The sequence below is a fragment of the Stegodyphus dumicola genome, chromosome 1 (assembly GCF_044657685.1).
Source record: "Stegodyphus dumicola isolate Sdum_Otavi_A_Nest chromosome 1, ASM4465768v1".
NCBI lineage: Eukaryota > Metazoa > Arthropoda > Arachnida > Araneae > Eresidae > Stegodyphus > Stegodyphus dumicola.
In genome coordinates, this window is record NC_140768.1 from 186,397,147 (window position 1) to 186,419,335 (window position 22,189).

Genomic DNA, 22,189 nt, shown 5'->3' on the forward strand with positions numbered 1-22,189 from the left:
CTGGCACATGTCGCCATTCATTATTAGGAAACAGATTATTTATTTCTTTTACCCTGTTAGAGACAAAAACTGTCCAATCACCACGTTCTTTTAACCAGTATAAAGCTACACTAGAGTCGCTCCAAAATATTGTTTTAATCTCATGGGCATTTAAAGCCTGCTTCACTGAATATGCCAACCTGGCACCAATGCAGCAAGCCATTAACTCTAACCTAGGGATCGTTACTTTCTTCAAAGGTGCAACTCTGGTTTTTGCTCTAACAAAGTAAATTTTTACCCCTTGAGAGGTTCTCGTTCTAAAAAAAATACAGGTGGCATATGCCTCTTTGCACGCGTCTACGAAAACATGCATCTCAGTGGAATCATTTATTTCAACATAACGTGAGATTTCGATATCTCTTAATGCATCTATTTCTCTAAACCATCTTTTAAAAGACATTTGAATACTATCTGGTAAGGGAGTATCCCACATTAGATTTAAATTCCACGTTTCCTGCAATAAAAGCTTAGGTGGTAAGATTGCAGGACTCAACAGACCTATTGGATCAAATATTTTGTGAACTGTAGCTAAAATGATTCTCTTAGTAAAATTCTGATCTTCACTTACAAGGTTAAAGTTTAAATTACACTTAAGAGTGTCCTTATCAAGATCCCACAAAATTCCCAATACTTTCGTGACACCAGTACTATTAGAAACATACTTACATTTTACATTACTCTCCCAGTTTCTTAAGTTGAAGCAACCCCGTGACAAAATTTCTTTTGCATTTACAATAAAATCTTCCTGCTCCTCAATATTTGCAACACCAGAAACACAATTATCTACGTAAAAAGAATGTTTCAGTTTTTGTGCTATAGCATCAAATTCAGATGGTACATTATCTAATAAATGTGTAATTGAGGCTGCCAATAAAAATGGACTTGGCTTTAACCCAAATACTACTCTGCGATGTCGGTAAACAATCTGTTCACTCTCGGACGGATAAAAAAACCGCAAGAAATCTCTATGTTGAGGGGCTATACTTAGCATCAGAAATGCTTTCTCAATATCTGAAGATAATCCTATTGGATGAATTCGAAACCTATCAAGTATCTCTGGAATTATTTTTAGTAAGTTCGGACCCTTATACAAAAGGTCATTCAAAGAGCATTTACCACTTTCTCGGGCTGACGCGTCAAAGACAGGTCTGATTTTTGTAGTGGTACTGTCCTTAATTACTGGCCGATGAGGTAAAAAATGTCCCGTCTCAGCATTATCAGTTACCTTTTCAATTATATTCAATTTTTCCCATTCCCGGAAAATCGTAGTATATTCTTCTAAAAATGCTTTATCTTGTGCTCGCTGGCACATCTTTTTATGCCGCTTCCAAGTTAAATCTTTATTTGTCGGCAAATCGGCCACATCAGATTTAAAAGGTAAACAAAGTTCATATCTACCGTCTGAAAGAATTTTCACATTATTTTTAAACTCTTCCAAAACTCTAGAATGTTCTAAATTCTTTCTATTATTTTCAATGGGATCTGAAATACCTATGGATTCTAAAGACCATAAATCTTTTATCGAATAATTACTAACATACAACGAAATTGCATTCAAAACAGTATCATCATTGCTATCTCCAAATGACTCATGCTTCCCAGTTAACACATGTCCCAAACAAGTGTCGATCAAAAATAACCCTGACTCCAACCGAACAGATTTATTAGTAAATAAACCGCCCACAATATCTGCTCCCAAAAGCAGACCGATCTCACGATCAGAAGAACCCAAATCAGACAAACTGACGCCTCTATCTTTCAGTTCATTAATAATTTTACTATCGTTCACTTTTGGCACTGTGCCACAAATTTTGCTCTCGGAAAGTGCTTCGATTTGAAAGGAGAAAGTTTCATCTAATGCCGAAATCAACAAATTATAAACATCGTGAATCTGCGTTCGCGTTTCTCTTCCACCGAATAACGAATGCTTCAATTTAATTTGCCTTAATGGTTTTAAATTTAAATTCTCTACTAATTTTTTACTGACAAACGAATGCTGAGAACCTGTATCCAGTAATGTGCGTACTTTAAGCTCAACATTCTTAAATTTAATTTTAACTATTAGAGTCATTAAATAAACATTTTCTATTTTACAGTTATTAGTTAATGTACTGGTTTCAGTTACGTCCCTTTTAGACTTTTCATTTGCGCCTTTTTCTTGGCGATTGGGACACATTAAAGAATGGTGATTTTTATTACAGTACATGCAAGAATTTTTTACTCGACATGTTTTAAAAGTGTGTCCAAATCTGAAACATCCAAAACAGGCCCCTCTTTTAATTAATATATTTTTCTTAGCTTCTAATGTCATATTTCTAGCAGAAAAACATTCTTTAGTTGGGTGCCGTTTTTCACAAAAGAGACAGTTAAAATTGCGCTTACCTGGGCTCTCAGAATTTGATGTACTTACTAACGCAGCTGCGGTGGCGAAATCTAAATTTTTATTTAGTGTATCCTTTTTCTTAGAAATATGATTAGAACCAAACCCAGTGCGGGCTAACACGACCATCTCTTCTCCTTTCACTTCTTGTTTCAGAAAATTCATCAAATTTTCAAGGCATCGGTCATCAGGCTGAGGTGCTTCTTTTAAATTTCTGTTTCTCTCCCAAGCAATTAATACTTCTTCGGGCAGGCAGGATTCAACTAAAGGCGTTAAGAAATCACCATACTTCTCTTGCGTTCTTCCAAGACTTTCTAAAGCTCTAATCTTGGTTTCTAAATCATCGTAGAGAGTGGGAAGATCCGTCTTCACACGTCCACTGCTTGCATTACGCATAACCATGCTTAGAAGATCTCTGACGTATATCTGCACAAGTAAGTCTTCTCTTCCAAACCTCTCTCGAAGCTGGGCGATTGCTTTCGGATAATTCGAGGCCGTTGCCGGAAAGCTCTCCACTACCCGTGCGGCTTTGGACTGAGGAACAACTGCTTGCAGGAGGTACTGGAATTTATCTTCATCTGGAATCGTCGGATCTTCATGGATCTTCGAAAACTGGCTCCAAAACGTCAAAAATTCTTTTGCTTCGCCGTTGAATTTCTTTAGTTCGATCTTCGGCAGTTTAAATTTGCGCTTCTCTGGTAATTCAGTAGGTAAAGGATTCTTCGACAGCTTTTCGATTTGAGAACACAGTTCAAAATATTTATCTCTATAAGGCTCAGAAGAAATAAAATCTTCTTCATATAGCTTTTCAGCTTCTTTAGATTGTAGAATTAGCGACGTTACTTCCTTTTGGCAAATTTCAAGTCGATTAAACTTGTCTCTAAGCTGTTGTTCCAGAATCGAAAGTAGCTTCAAATCAGGAATATCTGATTTCAGTTCTGCATCAGTTTTGTTTGCACATGTGGTAAAGGAAGTTCTTAGACATTTTCTTTCGGGTTTCAGCTGTGTAAGCTCCATTTTCAATTTATTTTAGCTGCTATCGCGCCCCACGTTGGGCGCCACAATGATACGTTACGTAAGGCGTTACGTTCGAACAATGGCTAGCTCAGAAGGGATTCGTAAGTCATCTACCCGATGAATTAACAGCTATCTTGTCATAAATGGAGTACTTCATTTAAACTTAAGCAAAAAGATTTATTTACACATAAAGACAAGTTAAAATAATAAAAAATATTTATCTAGCTACAATATCTATCTAATCACATCATGCAAACATCGTCCTTAGCTAACTAAACCGGAACTATTCGTTTTCCTCTGGCGTCCCATGACGTCAGTCTCTATCTGGCTTTTGATTCGTTGGCTTAGTGATGCCATTCCCAACAGTATTGAATCCGAGGAATCTAGTCATGTTTCGGAAGCTGGAAATCCTCCATTGAAAGTGTTAGGAGTCGCCTGGGACAACCAAGGTGACATAATTTACTTTGATGTAAAAAATTTGATAACATTTCTCTCAAAACAAGTTAATACTAAACGTTTCGTCCTACAAGCAATAGGACGAATTTTTGATCCTGTAGGTCTATTATCACCGTTTGTACTTAGAGTCAAAATCATATTGCAGCAAATTTGGACACTTGCTTTAGATTGGGATGATGAACTACCAGAAAATTTATGTTCTGTATGGAAAACATGGTGCAAAGAAGTTTCCAATTTGGACGAAATCGGTATTCCACGATATTATTTTTCTGCAATCGGTAATAGTGATGTGGAAAGAATTGAACTGCATTGTTTTTCTGACGCTAGCAAAAAAGCGTATGGTACAGTAGCGTATCTGCGTATAATTTCTAGCAATGAACAAATATATACAGTTTTTGTTGCTTCAAAGACTAGAGTAGCGCCTTTAAAACCGCTCACCTTACCTAGGTTGGAACTAATGGGAGCTCTTTTGTCCGCCAAATTAGGCACTAGCATCAATAAAGTTTTGAAGTTACAACCTTCTTGTTTTTTCTGGACTGATTCGAAAATCACACTTTTCTGGATAAAAGACTGTGCAAAGAAATTTAAGCTTTTCGTTAAAAATCGTATTCAGGAAATACAAAATTTGACATCCCCAGAAAATTGGCATTATTGCCCCGGTAAATGTAATCCCGCTGATTTGGCTTCGAGAGGAGCTAAACTTCCAGATTTGAAAAACAATCTTATCTGGTTTCAAGGACCAGAATGGCTTAGAATGTCGTCTGAGTTGTGGCCTCGACAGAATGAAGAGAAACCTGTCACTGAAGAAGAATTAGAATACCGCAAAAATATTAATGATATTTATGAATTTGTATGCACGGCAGTTGAAGAAAGGCTTATAGACATCTCAAAATATAGTAATTTAAGAAAATAGTTGAGAATAACTGGTTGGATGAAACGATTCATTGGTAAAATTAGGAAAACAAACCATTTGACAGGTCCATTAAAGACTGAAGAAATAGTAGATGCCGAAAATTATTGGATTCGATCTGAACAAGAACGTTTTTATCCCGAAGAAGTTGAGTCTCTGAAGAAAGCGAATAAAGTCGAAAAGAAATCAGCTTTATATCTTTTTAACCCATTTTTAGACCAGAACGGGATACTGAGAGCAGGTGGAAGATTAGAACATTCTAGTTTGTCACATGATGAAAAACATCCGGCAATTCTTTCAAGAGACTCCTGGCTAACAAATTTGATAGTAGAAAGTGCACATGTTAAAATGATGCATGGAGGAGTAGCAACGACCTTAGCTGAAATTCGAAGTCGCTTTTGGATCCCAAAAGGACGTCAATTTATCAAGAAAATAATAAACAAGTGTCTTATTTGTAAAAGATATTCATTGAAGTCTGCTGACCAGACCACTTCTCAACTTCCAGAAGACAGAATCAATGAGACACCACCATTCTACGTATCTGGCATAGATTTTGCTAAACCGATTTACGTAAAAAACATCGAAGGAAGTCAAAAAGCCTATGTAACATTATTTACATGCGCTATCACTAGAGCCATACATCTGGAACTTGTACCGAATCTCTCTACAGATTCTTTCTTGATGGCATTCAAAAGATTCACATCTAGGAGAGGCAATTGTCGAGTAATTTATTCGGACAACGCGAAAACTTTTAAAAAGGGAAAAAAAGAACTCGAATATTTCTCTAAACTATTGTCGAATGAGAAATTCCAAGATTTTCTGTCGAATGAAAGAATCAGTTGGAAGTTTATAATAGAACGAGGGGCTTGGTGGGGAGGCTTCTACGAGAGATTAGTAAAATCAGTGAAAGAGTGCTTACGAAAAATTCTCGGTAAAGCTTTACTAACGTTTGAAGAATTGTCAACAGTTTTAGCACAAGTGGAAGCTGTTTTGAATTCTCGTCCTTTGACATATGTGTACAATGACCACAAGGAACCGTTGCCACTAAAGCCAGTCAATTTTTTGATTTTTGGAAACAAAGATTCTACATTACCTATCAACTTTAATTCCATTGTTAAAGATGGCTCTACCAAGTCCTCTCTGACTAAAAGAAAGATTTATCAAGATTTATTGGTTAGGCAATTGTGGACTAAATGGAAAAAACAATATTTGATGGATCTTCGGACAGCTCATCAATTAAAAAATCCTAACGTTTATGATGATCTAAAAGTTGATGATCTTGTATTAATTGAAGGCAACAATAAGTGCAAACTTTTGTGGAATTGTGGTAGAGTGATAAACGTTTTTCGTGGTCGTGACAACAAAGTTCGTTCTTGTGAACTAAAAACTGCTGATGGAACAATAATAAAACGACCAGTTCAATTATTATATCCTTTAGAACTTTAAAAATTTTTTTATTGTTTAATAATATGAATATGTTTTATGCAATTGTTTATATTACTAGTTTAATTTCATATGCTTAGATTAAGAATAGTTTAGATTTACTAAAGTAGTGTCAAATTATATTTGATGATAACATACCTTTTTTAGAATTTAGTGATTATAGTTTGAATATATTTTCTATTCATTTAATATACTTATCAATAGTTTTATAATTATATGTTAAAATACTTATTGCTATAAATTTGATTCTTGTTAGATTGATGTGAACTCTTGACAGAGTTCAGGTGGGGAGTGTGTGGAAATTATTTTGATTAATTGATAGATGGCGCTAGCGTTGCGTGTTAACGCGACGCGACGTGCCTTCTGAATTTCCATAGACTCTCCACCGGCAGCTCGATAGATGGGTGTCTGATGGTTCGCACACTATTTGATTAGGAGCACTTCGGTTCCTATTTGATTTCGATTTTCGATTATGAAAGCATATAGATTTATTTGTCAACTGAACCACCATGTTTGATCTATGATCTGTAAATATTGTACATATTAAAAGTTACATTTAAAAAGTGATTGATGTCGATTTATAGATCTTAGAATATTTTGAAACAATACCTCAACACATACCTCAACATATGTTTAATACCTCAACATATGTTTGCAATGTTGAAGGATAAATTGATGACGTAGGTATACTGCTCCCATAACAAAGAGCAATCTCGGCAAGTGATGTGGATTAAATATTTACTTTTATTTCAATATTTTACGGACGCAAACAAATTGGCACAATAATCGAGTCTTTTCAAAGAACATTTACATTTTAAATATAATTGTGATAGAAGAAAACAGCGACTGCAGCTGATATAAAGCGCTTAAGCAGCGCCTGCTGCTGCTAAACTGCTATAGAAACATAAGCAAACAGAGATACTCAGGTCGCTGCAAAATATTGAAATTCTGAAAATAAAAAAATATAGGCTCACCAAATTTTAATTTTACGTAATACAGAGGTTCCTGAACAAAGGAGAAAAAAAGTAAATCATTCGCAAGTAAATAAATAATAAATACGCAAATTGGCCTAAATTGCATGTAATTCTATTTTTCTAGTCTAAGGGATTAAAACTTATAAACCATATATATGAACACAAAAAGTCTGAAAGCTTTCACATTTTATATTACGCTCAAAGGAGCTTTTTTTTAAAAATTTATTCACGCGAACATACACGTTTCGAGTGCATTTGGGCTAATTCCCCTATGGACTAAAACATATAAAACAGCATATCTTTAGAATATCCGATAGATACTTTCGCGCGCTGGAGGTAAAAATGCTTATTTCGTACAGAGTTGCCACTACTCGCTTTAAAATCGTTGAGTTCTTTAATAAAAAATTCGTTAAAGTTTTACGAAATATGAAAAAGATAACAAAAAAAATTCGAAATTAAAAATTCGAGCTTTTAGATCTCCATATTCGGGTAGAGGACTACGTTATTCAAAATTTGATGTATGAGGGCAGATTAAAAAGTAAGTTTCACTTCCAAGTTATGACCATTTATTAAATTGTCGATACAAAGCCAACACGACTATGATAGCATACAAGGTAGATTTACTTTTCCACATAGTTCCCAAGAGATTTTAAACATTTCTCCGAACGGACAGCCAACGTTTCGATTCCAAATGCAGAGAAATCTCCTCCAGCGCTACGTAACCACATGGAGACAGCTGCTTTTACTCCTCATCATTTCGGAATCGTTATCCACCGAGATCCTTTTTAAGCTTACCGAAAACAAGAAAGTCACATGGGGCTAAATCGGGACTGTATGGAGGACTTTGCCATACCTCCCACTTGAATCGCTGCAGCAGGTCGCACGTTTGGCGGGCCTTGTGAAGTGTTGCGCTATGGTGCGAAAAACCCCACCGTCGCTCAATTTTTCCCGGCGCTTCTCTTTAATTGCTTTACGCAACTGGTTCAACGTTTTGCAATACGCATCCAAGTTGATTGTCGTTCCTTTCGGCTAATAAATATTTGATAATGAATTTAAATAATGAGTATAGTAATAAGTAAATTGGAGTGAAATTAAAAACTGAATGAAGATAATAAATATTTGATAAATTTAAAGTAAATTCGAAAGTTTGTAAGTAAAGTGCATTTGGAAGTCAATACGTTGGTAAAAGGAAACGTATTATTATGGAAAAAGCAACTGCAGTAGAATTTAATATATAGTGACTAATATGATATTAAAAATTTAGTGGTATGCTCTCTAGAAACACTTTATTTTGATATTAAATTAAACTAAACTATAGACATTAAGTTAGATTTTCATTGAAGTCTAGAGTGTCAAGCGAATTAACCACGTAAGATTTGCAGTAGGAGGAAGACGTTGCTTGTACGCAACAAAATGACGCACGCCTTTTCAATCATTACGGAGCTGGAGTTGTTGGGATGCCTTAAATCATTACAAAGAATTAAGATGTATTGAAGTAAGTTGTTAAAGCTGATGATTAAAGTAAAGTAAGTTAAAAATGTGTAATACTAAAATATTTTTTCTTCCTAGGAATCTGGAAGGAACCTAAAATTGGACAACAACATGTCCTTGGCAAATAGGTCTTAATTGTAGCATCAAGTCATTATCAAGTACATGTCCAATTTTAATGTATTCTTTTGGTTCAATCTTAGTTTTGAAATAATAAAATTCTCATTAAGGTCATTAAGAGCTTTATTTCGAATATCTTAAATTCTGGTTCGAGCGACTATAAGATTTTATATTTATTAACCCATTATCTTATTATTTTATGTAGATTCTTTGTTCTGTTTTTGTTGGTAAAGTTTAGAATGCAAAGTATTTAAAGAACAATGTTCTTGAAGTTAAGAGAGCAGAGAGAAATAGAGAGAGAGAGAGAGAAAAAGAACATTTGGGACAACTTCAAAGAGAGTGGACGAGCGAAACATATTCTTGATAAGAGAGCGTTAAATCCGATTCTTTGATTTTCTACTCAGCGTGTTCGTACTATTTGTTCATAAAAGTTTGGCAAGTGAAACTTCAGTTCAAGGGAGCTGTAAAATGGCTTTACGAGCATAAACTATTTCGGCGCTTATATCATTTTACTGTCTGAGACTGAAATTTTCTTGATTTGAACCTGGATTTGAATTATGGAATGGGATTTATTGTAGAGGAGTTTTATAGTCTCTAAAGATGACAGGAGAAAATTCGATCTCTCGCCGTAAATGAATCACCAAACTCAATACACTGATTTAAATGAAAGGATTTTTCAATCTTGAATTTAGCCGTCAATCTCTTATATTTCCTGTCAAACTTACTTAATTAATGAGGCTTAATTCTTACAATAAAGGAAATGGAATAGAATGGAATCGTGCAAAATTTGGAACTGGTTCTCAGGAAACAGAGGAAAATAAGAGGTGAACTGTACACATGATGCAAGTAAACTACAAAGTGATGAGCAAACTGTTTCAGATTTCCCCGGGGATGAAAAACCTGAAAGGACTGAATCTTCAGAGTGTGATATACAAAAGAAATACATCTGAGAACTGCGGTGGAAAAGTATTTAACCCGGGTATAACTTAATGAAAAGCTTGAGATTAAAATTCATTCTGAACTTTAATTTGTATAATTTAAAACTATTATGTGGTTAATTTTTGTATATAGTGTAAATATTTGTTAGTTTTATTACGTTTTGTTTGTATTGAATTTGGCTTCTGAACAAGAATTGCACTGCCCGGGATGTGCAATCCTTAGTCAGAAGCCAAATTCGATACAAACAAGTACTCCAGTCCTTGGGAGGGAGCAATGTTACGAAATGCCCAGCTGCAGTGAGAGGCCTTCCACCAAAAGCGGGTTTAAGGTTGCCAGAAACTGGCAAGGCAAGGTTGTTGACTTGGCGCGCAATCGTCTATTTGGCGACAAAATTGGCGATTGTGCCATAGACGGATGGAGAACATTCTAGAACGAATTCTTACCGGTTTGGCCCAGAATGTCCTCGAAGGCAGGCCGAAAGCTATGTAAACCCTGTCTGTACACGGAGTAGCACAGTCTAGTGAGTGAGTGAGTGCACCGCTATGATGGCTTCCGACCACGGACATGAACCAAACGGAATTATATACCATCACGGCGGGGAAGACTCCAGAGTAACAAGGTTGAATATTATAAACTAATAACAGTTTTTACATATTGTTAACTGCAAGGCACTAAGCGTTATTCTGGTTATCTGCTTTAAGTTCTGAACTTTTGAAACATTATAATATTATCCACGGTTGTTTCTGCTTAGGCAGTGTCCTGAGATTTTCTCTATTTTATCAAGGACTATTCTGTTTTTGAGTGTGTTAGTCGTCCACATTGCCCAGGCACAGTCCGCTGGTTTCTTCAAGTGCCAGGTTCTTGTATGTACACAATGGAAGTAATAATGGTCCGTGTCGCCTTCCTCTCCGCATTCGCAGAAAGGAGTATCCCTAAGTCTGAATCTGTTCAGGTATACTGGGAATGGTCCATGACCTGTCAAGAACTGTGTTAGGCTAGCACAGTGGGTCTTTATTTCCATGTTAACTTTTGGCAGTAAGCGAAATGTCCTTCGTCCTACCTCTGCCTCTGTCCATCTACTTTGCCAATTTTGTAGCAGACTTGTCAAAGTTGTTCGCTTAATATGAGACCAAGGAAGTTTAGTTGGTCTTTCTAATATATCCGTGCAGTTGGCTGCCTGCTTGGCCAGTAGGTCAGCGGCTTCATTGCCTTGAATCCCTGTGTGAGCGGGAACCCATTTTAAAGTGGGTCTTTGCGAAATAGGCATTGTCAGAAGCTGTTTCTGAATTCTGTATACCAATGGACTCCGGCTGTTTTGACTTGCGATAGCCGCCAGACTTGATGCCGAATCACTGAGTATGGAGAATTTCTCCTGTTGACATATGTTCGCATATCTAATTGCAGCACTGATAGCTAGAAGCTCTGCTTGGTATACCGAGTTGTTCGAGCCTAATTTCCTTTTCCACTCGAATGTTACAACTCCATTTTCTAGTCTACAGAAGGCGCTGCCCGTGCCGTTCTCAGTTTTGGAGCCATCTGTGAAAAGGTTATTACTGTACCTCTGAATTGGTTGGTCGTTTATACTGATATCGTCAGAGAGATTGAAAGCTGCTGGATGAAAGTTATTGCAGTTGTTTTGCTCCTCGTAGTCCGAGTGGTGATAATTATGACCCCAGAGTGTTGAAGTTTGACACAGCCTGGTAGCTCTTACGATAGCTGCCTCCTTTTCTACTATCAAATCTAGGGGAGGAATTCCTGCTAGTTCTTGTAGGGCTAGTGTTGACGTGGTACGGTAGGCCCTGCATACTTGAAGTAGCTGCTGTCTCTGAATAGAGAGCAGGGATCTTTTCATATGAGAGGTAAGTTCGCCGTTCGCCACCCCAGATTGCTGATCCATAAGTTATTACTCTTTCTGTAATGGTTCTATGCCAGATTTTTAGTAGCTTAGATGAGATACCCCATTTATGTGAAGTCATGCGTCTCATGTTGTTGCTTAGGATGCTAATTCGAGTCTTAAGATTCCTGACATGTGGCATCCAAGAAAGTCTGTTGTCGAGTAATATCCCAAGATATTTCAATTGGGGGAAACATTTTACCGGTATCCCATGGAGTTTAATGCTTGGGTTGCGTCTTAGCTGCCTGCTGCGTCCTATGAGCAAAGCTTTAGTTTTCTCTGCCGAAATCTGAAGCTTATGTGCTCTGGCCCATTGGGAGAACAGATCAAGACAGTATTGAGATCTCATTTCGAGGTTACTCCTTCCTGCCACAACTAGCATAAAATCGTCCGCATAGGCTATGATTCGAGCGTATTCTACGCTCTCAAACTGACGAAATGCCGAGTTTGCCACTATATTCCACGGTGTTGGTCCAAGGCATGACCCCTGTGGGCATCCTCTAAAGACATTTTTGACATAAATGCCGCTGTCTGATGTTACTTGTACACTTCGATCTTGAAGGTACGAGCTAAGGATGGTAATAATGGCTGTTGGGCACGCCATGTTGTGCAGCAAATTATTACGTCTGGCCACCATAGGGAGTCAAAGGCTCCCTTGATGTCAATGGCTATTGCCAGTGAGTGCAAATTGTTATCCTTGTTCTGTTTGATAGTGGCCATTAAGTCTTTTATGGCATGTTCAGTTGAGTTGCCCATTCGGAATCCATATTGGTTGGGATGCAGGGCGTTGTTCCTTTGCAGGAAGAAGTCCAATCTGTAAAGAATTACTCTTTCCAATACCTTACCGAGCGCTGGCAGTAGACAGACTGGCTTGTAAGATGTAGGTTCTGCCGGAGTTTTGCCTGATTTTAGGAATAACGCCACTTCTGCCAACTTCATATTTTTAGGAAAGTACTGATGTTTCCAACAAGCTGAAATGACCGCAAGGATTAGTTTTGGGAATTCCCGGTGTATCTCTCTAATGATGATATTATCAATTCCATCCGGACCTGGAGCTTTTTTGGGTGCCAGAGTACGTATGATGTTATCCACTTCCATTTGCGTAGGAGGGAGTTCGTCTCTTCTGGTAACTTGGCGAAATTTCATACTGTAGGTTTTTCTCGCTTCCTCTTGCTCCTCTAAGAAATCCTCTTCATCATCATCAGGAAAAACTGCATTTATGATCTCACTGATTACTTCGATGTTGGATGAGGCAGTGCTAATTACCATAGGCGAAAGGGTCGTAGGATGAAACACCTTGTTACATGTTATCTTTTGAGTAGGTCCAAAGGCTTTAGTGACATTACTACAGTAAGTTCTCCATGAGATTAACTTGGCCTCTTTAATTTTTCTTTTATATAAAGCTCTGGCTTTATTGTATGTTATCATTTTGAGTTGCAGTAGATATGGATCTACCGTGGATTGTGCTTTCCTGCGAAGTGCTCGAACTCTGCTCCTCTCTGTGTTAAGCTGTGGTGACCACCAGGATATCGAGTGTTTTGCCTTTACAGATTTCAAACGATATGCTTTGTGGGCGGCTTGCACTATTTTTGTAACTAGTAAGTCGTAGAGATTATCTAAGGAGTTTCTGTCCTGGCAGTTGTTGAAATCTTTGATAAATTTCTCTACATGCGCTCGAATGTGTTCCCGTAAAACGGAATGTCCTCCAAATGCCGTTTTGAATCTTTTCTTTATTATGTAGTCTATAGGAGTATCCAGCCTGTAAGTAATAATTTTGTGATCACTGAGTGACGGCAGGTCACTCACTGTCCAATCTTGTATGTACGGAGTTGTATTGGGAGTTGATATTATTAGATCTGGCCACCCTCGAGCTCTAGATGTTTCAAAGGTAGGCGGTGAGTCCTGAGCGTTGATGACAATGAAATGCTTACTGTCCAAGAATTCGAGTACCGCAATTCCCCTTCGGTTCTCCGAGTCAGCACCCCATAGTTGACTGGTCTCCTGCTATGATACAGTGTGAAGTCTCCTGCTATGATACAGTGTGATGCCCTAGTTAGAAAGTTAGAATTAAGTTCCTCTAATAGAGAGGTAATATCTTCGCTCGGGGGTAGATACACAGCAATAATATCAATGCTGCAATTACTAGTGTCTAGTCTGATGGAGACTGTATGCTCTGTGATTTTCATTAGGAGAGGGGAGAGAGGGCCACTGTAAATAATCGCAGCTAGCTGATTCTTTGAGAGAAACGTTCTGCTGTGTGTTGGAACACTAGGAATCACTCCGTTGTAAACGTATGGCTCTTGGAAGATTTCGACATTGGCAGCAGTATGTGTCATTACTTGCAGCGTATTTATGGTTGCTGCATAGCACTTCTGCAAGTTACACTGTAAAAATCGAAGACCTGCTATATGTTTGTTTACTGTCATCTTGGTTTAGTTCTTTGCAGTGGTCCTTCTCAGACTCTCGAAATGGGCTCCATACACTGAGCAGGAACTTGAAGTAGCTGGGTTATCTGTGCTGAAAGAGGTCCCCTTTTCAGAATTACTACTGCAGCAATTAGTGCAACTCACTTTTTCTGAGCTACACTCCTGCGTAGGGTGGCTGTTACCACACTTCGCGCAAACTGAAGCGTTTTTACAGTTCCTGCTATAGTGACCGAACTCCTGGCAGTTGTAACAGCGTATGATCTTAATGTACGGACGGAGAGGACAAGACTCAAAACCCACTAAAAGACGACCTAGCTTAACTAGGTGTTCTGCAGACTTAGGGTCTATGTCTATCACCCAGTTTTTCCTTCCGCTTTGCCCGGAACGGCTTGCTTGTATTTGAAAAGCACTGGGATTGAAATTGGGCAGTTGGTCTACAAGTGCTGCTGTTAGATCTTCTTTTCCTAGATTCTCAGGTACTCCAAAAATAATTACATTTTCCCTTCTTGGCTTGGGCTCCCGAAATTCAAGTGTCTCTAGTAGTGCTGGCCTGTCCTCGATTGCCTGTTTCAGGCGTAGCAGGTGAGCTTTTTCTCGACACCGGATGAGAAGCTCTCTGGACCTTGTCGGCCGAATCTGCACTAAAGTGATCCCTAGCTGGGAGGGTTTCAAATCTGCCGAAAGTTGAGCTTTAATCCCTTCGGGTGTCCGTGTGGAGTTCTTTGACCTTAATAATAGAACGTGCTCCGAGAGAACTGGAGAAGATCTTGAAGGTGGAGAAGTTTTCCGCTTCTTTCGTGTCACCTCAGTGAAGGAATATTCTTTTGTGGACTGTTCTTCTGGGGCTGAGGATTCCACTGCTTGATAAGACTCGGAAAGTTGAGGATTCTCGTGAGATGGCTGTAAACTGTGTGCGAGTTGCTGTTGTTGCAGAGCCAAGACTTGTCCCTGTAGCTGGGCGAGATAAACCTCTTGTTCCGTTAACGTTATGCGAACGGTGTTCACAAAAGATGTAAATTGCTTTCTTTCAGAAGCGTTTAGTCTGCGAGATTCCTTTGCTTGTAAGATGAATAACTGGAGTTGGTTACAGATGTGGTTAATTGCTTCCAACCTGGAGTTAGGTGTCGATGTGCTAGCAGCACCTTTAACAGAAGGGGGAGAATGTTGAATATTATGCTCCGTGCCGGCTGGTGATGAGGGAGTATCCGAAGGCATAGTAAGTAAGAGAACACAATGAAGATGCTTTCAGAGCATAAAAAACGAATGATGAGATGAATGATGGATACACATGCACCTGCAATATTCCAGGAATACTCAGTTTACGCGATAGCACTGTAAGCAAAGGTAGCGGAACACAATGAACACACTTCACGACGCTAAACTTGAATGAGGAGATGCACGATCAGATCGCATGCACTTGGGCTAGAGTACTAAGCATGTACCGTAGCAATAATAGATTAGATAGTTGCGAGAACACAATGTGTGCACTTTCACGGCACTAAAGTGGATGAGGTGATGTATAATGAAACCTCATAAGCTAATAGACTTTCTTGTATATTGAGTATGGGCTGTAGCACTATAAGAGGAATATATATATATATATTTGTTTTATATAAAATGTGACGCACACACTTTAACCTTATATACTAAACAGTTCTAAGTAAGCACAGACTGATAATCACGCACACTATTACACAGCACTGAATAACAAAATGACTATTAGATCACGATGCACACACTTTCTAGGACTAAACTCGAATGAGAAGATGCGCAATCAAATCACATAAACTGACAGTAAAGTATGCACTATAGCACTATAAGATGAGATAACTGCAAAAACACTATACTTTCACAGCACTGAAAATTTGATTAGGAGATGAATGAAGATATCTCACAAATAAATTATCTTGCATAAATATTGAGTTTGCGCTGTAGCACTATGAAAGAAAAGATAAAAAAAAAAGAAAAAGAGCAATAACGTATGCACACACTCACGGTAAGCACTAAATAAAAATTACGCGCTCTGTACACTGGAAAAAAAAAAAAAAAAAAAAAAAAAAAAAGGATGAATATTTGAGCACAATACACGCACTTTTCACTGCCCTAAGTAAGTACTGAATAATATTCACACGCACTATATCAAAGCACCGAATAATATGATTAATACTGGAGCTCTTCGTAGCATTAAACTTGAATGAGGAGATGTACAATCAAATCGCACACACTGCCGATAAAGTATGTACCGTACTGCGAGAACACGATGCACAAACTTCCGGTATAAATAATGAATAAGGATATGTATGGGGAAATTTCAAAAATCTTCTTTACATATATTGAGTATGTGCTATAGCACTAGTTCGGACTGGGGTATGTAAGAGGTAAATACTTCGTAAGCGTTAAAATCTCTTTCAAGATAAGCAATGCACACACTTTCACAGATATGAACTTGGATGAGAAATTGCATTAAGCAATGCACACACTTTCACAGATATGAACTTAATGAGGAATTGCACTGTAGCACTATAGAGGAAAATACTGCTTGAGCTGAATGCGAACACGCACTTGGCACGAATGATGTGTAGTACTAATAAAAAAAAAATCAAATACACTGACAATCGTAAGATGATTACTACTCTTATGTGGCCAAAGATGGCGGCTGAAAATCTTTTCCTTGTTTTGAAGGGGGAAAAAAAATAAATAAAAGCGAATTTGGAAGGGGTGGATTTAGAGTAGTATTCGATTACAAGCGCACCCCTGCGCTGCCTGTGTCCGAGACTGAGAGGAGGGGAGAATGCTAAAGTTCCTTTTTCTTATCAGCAGAAGGAAGGAGAGCCGGGTAACCGCGTTACTGTGTTAAAGTAACAACGGTCAGGAACACAAGGCGGAACAGTAATACTTAGAAAATTAATTAAATAATCAGTGAATAATGATGAAACTTACACTACTGAAGTCCTAGTGCTTTGCTGTACTCTTGTAAGGCTGAATATTCCGTTCACCGTGAAGCAAAATGTGGGAGCAAAATTCATACGACCTCTTATCTCTGCGTATAGACGCGCTCTTAGCACAGTCTAGTGTCGAATGTCTCATCAGTGTATCGCGAGTTAGTGCATCGAGAGTGTGCATCGTTGAGTTTATCGAATGTATAGTCGAGTGCATGGCGAGATGTACCATTGTGAGTCTTCGAGGGTACGTTGAGTTGCGAGAACGACCGAGCCGAGTCGGGAGCTGTATTCTATTGCTTTGCATTGAAGCTGTCTTCACCGTTATAGCCTGATAGCCTGAAGGCTGTGTTGCCGATTGTTTCAGCGTGTTTGTTGTAGTTTTTCGACGGCTGTAAACATGCTTTTGGAGCTTTCGTGAGTAACACTGGCTAATAAATTGTGTTTTCATTCTTCATCAACTGTTGCCGTTAATCACTCCAAATCCACGAACTCGTAAGAACTCAACAATATTACTAAAGTATCTTCTAATATTATTGCCAAATTCACTGGTATTTAACACCTGCCCGCCACTAAGTTATTTTTCTAATTCTTGGAAAAGGGCTAAGATCTTTGCACTTCCCAAACTTGGAAAGGACAGCGCCAGAGGGGAGAATGTTTGCCCTATAAATCTGCTTTCCAATTTTAACGAAATTTATGAACACAGTACCTTAAAATGTTGAATTCATACTAGCTACGTTTCTCCGACCGATACGGATTCAGGAAGCAAATCTGTACTTCAAAGCAGCTTGCCAGGCTGGTCGAATCAACAGCGGTAGCTCTATACCATAGTTATCTTCAACCGTAGATCAAAATGGACTTCTCAGATTAAGCTTGGAAACATCTTCAGACTGTTTTCCAGCAAGAAAAGAATGATTTATCTATATATTATAAAGTCATGCTGCGCATCATCCATTATAAGGTCATGCTTCTATCTTCTGCCTGATCCTCAACGTTAAATGCTGTCTTCCTCAAACTTTACAGAATACGACTCTCAGAAGAATTGTAAACGCTTATTAAACAAATTGATCAATGATGACTTGAAGATCGACTGTATAGGCTCACATTTTAAAACGTAATGAACGTTTTTTCAAAACTGGACTTAGCTACGATGCTGCAATTTTTCAGAAATTCTTAATTACCAAATCATTCTAGAAGATAACGTATCCGTATTTGTAGTTAAGGATAATTTAGTCAGGGCATTTGCTACTCTCATGCTTAGAGACTAAACTTTGTAACGTATCTTGGACTGCTGATTTTTATCGCATTTTTTTTCTGGTGTATAATTCATTTAATTTATTGTTGCATTTCTGAATTCATCAGCCGCAAATAATTGCATAGTTTATTTACTTTATTTGAACTACTTGTATAGTTTATATTCATTTTGCATCTTTTATTTCATATTTTGCTTTAGGCATGGCGTGACGTTTGTCTCTCTTCATTTCAATCTGATTGGCTTCCTTGCAGTATGGGAAACAATAGTCTTCCCCTCTTTACCTCACTTTCTTGGGCATTTTCGGAAATTTTACTTGCTAGCTCTTCATGTGCCCTCAGAAGTTTAATTTTTTTATCTAGCTTATTAAGACCCACATCTCGAATCATATAATCAACTTCATAACATATCCGTATTTGTAGTTAAGGGGGCGACCGCTGAAATTTTCCAAACTATTTTTGTTCACCTAGATTTACCTGAATCGGCGGCTTTAGCCTTTGCTAGTTCACTTGGTAACAAAGCTCTAGTTATGGAATGAACACGGTATTGCCATGCAGTTCATCAAGTGGTACAAGACTTTCAGATTTCATGGTACAAGACTGTGGTCCCTCGCCAAAACTGGGATTGAGCTTAAGCAGTTGGCTTTCTTATTCTGCACCTAAATAAAATATGTACGATCCGGTCTTAATGAGAGTTATTTGTAGAACCGCTACATTTGTAATTTAGTATTCTTCACACATGATAAACGTAATTTAAGTGAGCGTTTTAGACCAAGTTAGCTGACAACTTTGTGAAAACTATCACTCTGCTAAGGAAGCCCAAATGAATAGCGAACCATGTAAGACTATTGCTCCATCTGGTTGGAAATAATCTTACTTTAGGCTTGCGTTAAAAGTTCAATTTTTAATTATTTTAAGACTTTTCGCTCCATGTAATATTTATTTGCTCCACTTTGCATGTGAAATCAGATCAATATATTAAACGTAAGCTTTTTGAATCGATTGTGGTTTAAATCATTAAAATTAATTGACACATTTTTTTCATAACAAAAATACGTTACATTTTGTGTACTTACCTATAAGGGTCCATATTAAAAAAACAAGCAAAGTTGCACACGGAAGCCCAACGATGAGATGTACATCCATCCAAATGGCGCATAGGGGAAGAAAGGGAACGCAGGGCACTCTGTTACGAATTCGTGGTTTGTGTTTCGGCTGTCTACAAATTGCAGCAGTGCATGCTAACACTATCACAAAAAGTATGCATGCAATGAGTTCTACCCACCATCTGCTTTTTGGTAAAAGTCTAGGCACGTGAAGCGTCATCACGCCTATTAGCAGCATAACTAGCATGGCAGCTCCGATGAGCCCCGCGGCAGTGGCAGCTGAGCGATGACTTGGCTCTTGTTTGTTCCAGTGTGGGGACATTTCTGATAAGCAAGTGATATAAGATTCGTCAACAAAGTCTACTGATAGAGATCTGGGATTCAGAGAACCATAATCTGTTTTTCCACGAACAGATGCAGGTACCGTATCTTTCTCTGTCTGCGTTTCTCTGTCTACGGAGTCTCCGATTCCCTTCGTGGTTTCCACCACGGATTCATCTTCGGATAACTCTAATAGGTCTACAGGCGATCGCTGAGATCCGGCTGCGGCATATCGCAGGCGCAAGACACAAACAGCAACTGATATACAAGCTATCAACGTACCCATGCCAAGAACATGAATCAAAGTTTTAATATCGCAGAAGAAGGATAGAGAAGAACTTAAAATACCAGAGACTAAAAAAGTGTGGCACTGCGATCGACAGAGGAATTTGAACAGAAGTCCTTCACTCGCTAATGACTGAAGAAGCTTAATCAATGAAATTAGAGAAGCAGCGGCTGCAGAAATGAGGCCAGACACTGCTCCAACCGATGTGAAATAGCACATTCCGATAACTTCCCTCAAATCGAAGGCCTGAAGTACAGGAGCTCTGACCTGCAGCATAGAATATGGCACCAATAAGGTGAGGACAACCGATATTGAAAAAGCAGCCAAAAGACCAATAAGGAAGACGAAACTGACTGTAGTGGGAAAGATGCTTGATCTGTGTGGAGTGTCCCTGGTAGATATAGCAATGATATCATATCCTACGAAAGCAAAATAACACATTGATGCTGCAGAAAATACCTGCAAAGATTTAGAAAAAAACGAATGTTAGTGTTACATTAAAATACAAAAATAGCTTTAAGTATTAAGATTATTTTGTAATTATACGAATAATTTAGTTACATAACTATACAGATAATTTATTTAGTATCAATGACTGAAATATCTAAATTATTTAGTTAGAAATGTTATAACCTTTTGTTCCACATTACTTACTCCCAGAAATATAAGATAAAACATTATTATTATTATTTATTATTTTAAGTTTCTGTTAAAACGAAATATGCATATTTATTTTAATGCCATATTTAGATCAGTTCATAAAACGCTTCAGCAGGATATTAATATCTGAATATGTCAGACTTTTACAGGTGAGACTGTGTTATTTACTAAATGTTTTAATAGTTTAAAACACATTTAAAAATTAGCGTCATTTTACATATGAAACCGTTTTTCCACAGGCTGCAGGGTCCTACTTAATTTTACTAATAGTTATTTTAATTTGTGAGCCTCTCTTATTTTACCTCGGATTTCTTCGCCAGGGTGCAAATTAAATACAGTGAACGAGAGTATTTAAACTGTTGGAACGAAAAGGTTAGACAGAGCGTGATTTCGCTAGTACACGTTTGCTAGTTTTTCTTCATCTGTTAATCTCAGTAGTGGTTACGCATTCTTTCCATTGAGTTAATATCCTGTTGAGGTAGGTTTATGAGTAAGCCTATTAGATTAAAATGAATTGTATAGTCTAGCACTACATCTTTACCTTAAAATTTATTGTTAAATTAACATTTAATTTTTCACCGCAAGTAGTTGGTGCTGTGTTTTGTATGCACGTAAATCCGTGCCTTCTCATAAACAGTTTGTTATAAATAAAAGGGTTTGTTACCCTTTCACACCTTGTTTTTACAAATTGTATTAATTGTTTTCAGCAGCTAAAACTAGTTATTCTTGGGCGTTTTGAAATCAAAAGCAAAATAAAATGTGATAAACGAAGTGATTTCGAAAGAAAGAAATGATAAGAAGTGAAGAGAGTCGAAGAAAAATTGATTTCAAAAAAAAATCTCGGTTATTTTCACGCAAAAGTAAAAATACGATATGTAATCATATGCGCTTTAAAGCATAAATACAGCAAGGCATAAATATGGTAAGCCATCATAATAAACTTTAATTTATGAACCTTTCCTTTTCTCTACGTATATTTAGTCAATAATAGCCACGTTTTAACCTAAACTTGACTGTACTGTTTAGTTGCATTACCTCAAGATGTGATTATATTGTAGCACAAGTGAGTGCCTAAATTATGTTTAAATAAAATCGTTATTTTTACACTTCGCACGACTTTGTCGTTGTTTCAGACATAGCGATAATTTGCTTCACGTCTATTAGGGTTATTGGACTAAATAGAATTACCAAAATAAATGAAACTACAATTTTTATTTATAGAATAAAGCATCAATTATAATTCTTGCAAGAGATCGCTCAAGAAAGAATAGAAATGGGAAAAATATGTAATCGAAGTTTAGTTAAAAATGTAATATGAATAATCTAGATTCAGAATTTTAATGCTATGCAATTTTATCATAATGCTTTTATTTATTTATGTTTGTTTATTTATAATTAAAAAACTATTTATTTCTTGAAATCATTAGAACTCATATTAAACATAGAAGGGAGAACTACAATACTTTTCTTAAGTAATTTTCGTGAAAGAAAAAACCTTGAAATATCATCTCATGTACCATTTTAATTTAAGCCTTAATCA

At 37.4% G+C, this 22,189-nt stretch overlaps 1 protein-coding gene and 1 long non-coding RNA gene across 3 annotated transcripts in view; one reads left to right on the forward strand and one right to left on the reverse strand.

The window, feature by feature from the left end:
- The window catches only part of LOC146999408 (uncharacterized), a 67,147-nt gene extending 58,221 nt beyond the window's left edge, over positions 1–8,926 (forward strand). Inside the window, exon 4 of the long non-coding RNA XR_015043045.1 lies at positions 8,789–8,926. This is a non-coding gene — a long non-coding RNA (uncharacterized LOC146999408). The remainder of the gene's footprint in view (positions 1–8,788) is intronic.
- The window catches only part of LOC118194091 (putative cationic amino acid transporter), a 415,734-nt gene that overhangs the window by 22,683 nt on the left and 370,862 nt on the right, over positions 1–22,189 (reverse strand). For both annotated transcript variants that reach the window (XR_015043044.1, XM_085823803.1), the window contains exon 5: positions 19,353–20,448. Coding sequence is in view for 1 of the 2 variants with exons in the window: in XM_085823803.1 (XP_085679929.1) it covers positions 19,353–20,448 (1,096 nt within the window). In the remaining variant the exon portion in view is untranslated. The remainder of the gene's footprint in view (positions 1–19,352; positions 20,449–22,189) is intronic.